The sequence below is a fragment of the Miscanthus floridulus genome, chromosome 19 (assembly GCF_019320115.1).
Source record: "Miscanthus floridulus cultivar M001 chromosome 19, ASM1932011v1, whole genome shotgun sequence".
Taxonomy (NCBI): Eukaryota; Viridiplantae; Streptophyta; class Magnoliopsida; order Poales; family Poaceae; genus Miscanthus; species Miscanthus floridulus.
Window position 1 is genome coordinate 30,636,757 of NC_089598.1, and position 1,327 is coordinate 30,638,083.

Genomic DNA, 1,327 nt, shown 5'->3' on the forward strand with positions numbered 1-1,327 from the left:
CGCTTCGACGAACAAAGCTATATATTAACCTCGTCTCTCCAGCGCAAAATGCCAAGTACTGAAGCACAGTTCTAGCTACGTGACAGCCAGCACTACACACCATCCCTTGTCGACGCAAGAGAGCGAGTTTGTTTGTAACAGGAAGCTAGCTAGCTAAGATAGAAATGGCGTCGACGGTGGCAAGCCTCTCTATTCGGGCGACCACCTTCGCGGCCGCCGATGTGCTCCCAAGGAGGAAGGCGGCCAGCCGCGTCTGGTTCCCCGTGGCGCGCCGTGGCGGGTTCGCCGTGAGGTCGACCGGGCCAGCCACGCCGCCGGATATCTCCGACAAGCTGTCGGAGAGCATCAAGGAGGCGGAGGCGACGTGCGCGGACGAGAAGGGCACCGCGGAATGCGCGGCGGCGTGGGACAATGTGGAGGAGATCAGCGCCGCGGCGAGCCACGCCCGCGACAACCTCAAGGAGAACAGCGACCCGCTCGAGAAGTACTGCAAGGACAACCCGGAGACCGACGAGTGCCGCATCTACGACAACTAATAAGCGCGTGTACAAGTAATGAATCAAACGTGTTATTAATTTGTTATTATAATAGGCGATCGACATAATAAAGGAAGAAGGTTGTGGTACAAAAGAATAATACTCGGCGGGGAGGAATGAACTCGTATGAAACTACCGAATGCTTCTCTACCTGTATGGATGTATCATTCATATATACTAGGATGACAGGTGCCTCCCCGGTAAAGATATTGGGATGGTATACTAATAGTTGTTTGGATTAATTTCTTGTGCCAAGTGTGTTTAAAGTTTGAGATGAACTGACAAATACTTTGCATTTGTTAAGAATCCATCAAGTTCAAGCAATTAGATCCCAGTTGCTACATGCTACTAACTAATATATTTTTTTGGACAGTGTGCACATGAACTTGTTTCTGCAAACTCCTTTCTTCTATTCAAATCATGTACAGGAAAGACTGTAGTTAGGTTTACAGTTTTGAGATTCACCAGAAGTAAGGAGAACATTACAGGATTATCTGTTGGAGCTGTTGCGTACAAAAACAAACTATTTTTTTTGCAGGTTCGATATAATTAAGATGAAACAATACTAAACCTTTTATGGATATAGATGCTCTCAGTTCCAGCATTTGGCACTACAATCCACCATAGGTAAGTCCATCTAGAATTCTGCGATCTCAGGTGCTCTTGGACAAATCCTCCGAAGCAACTGATGTTCTGTTGTAAGAAACCAATCTCAAGTCCATCACAAAGAAATGAATGTCAAATGTGGAGGCAACACCGCAGCAGCCACCAACCAGCGAAGTGAGTGATAG

General features: G+C 47.2%; 1 protein-coding gene across 1 annotated transcript; it reads left to right on the plus strand.

Annotated features, from left to right (window-relative positions):
• Positions 1 to 923, plus strand: LOC136528166 (calvin cycle protein CP12-1, chloroplastic-like). The gene has a single exon (XM_066521093.1). The coding sequence runs from the start codon at positions 165 to 167 to the stop codon at positions 534 to 536; it is 372 nt and encodes a 123-aa protein (XP_066377190.1). The 5' UTR covers positions 1 to 164; the 3' UTR covers positions 537 to 923.
• Positions 924 to 1,327: the final 404 nt, after the last annotated feature.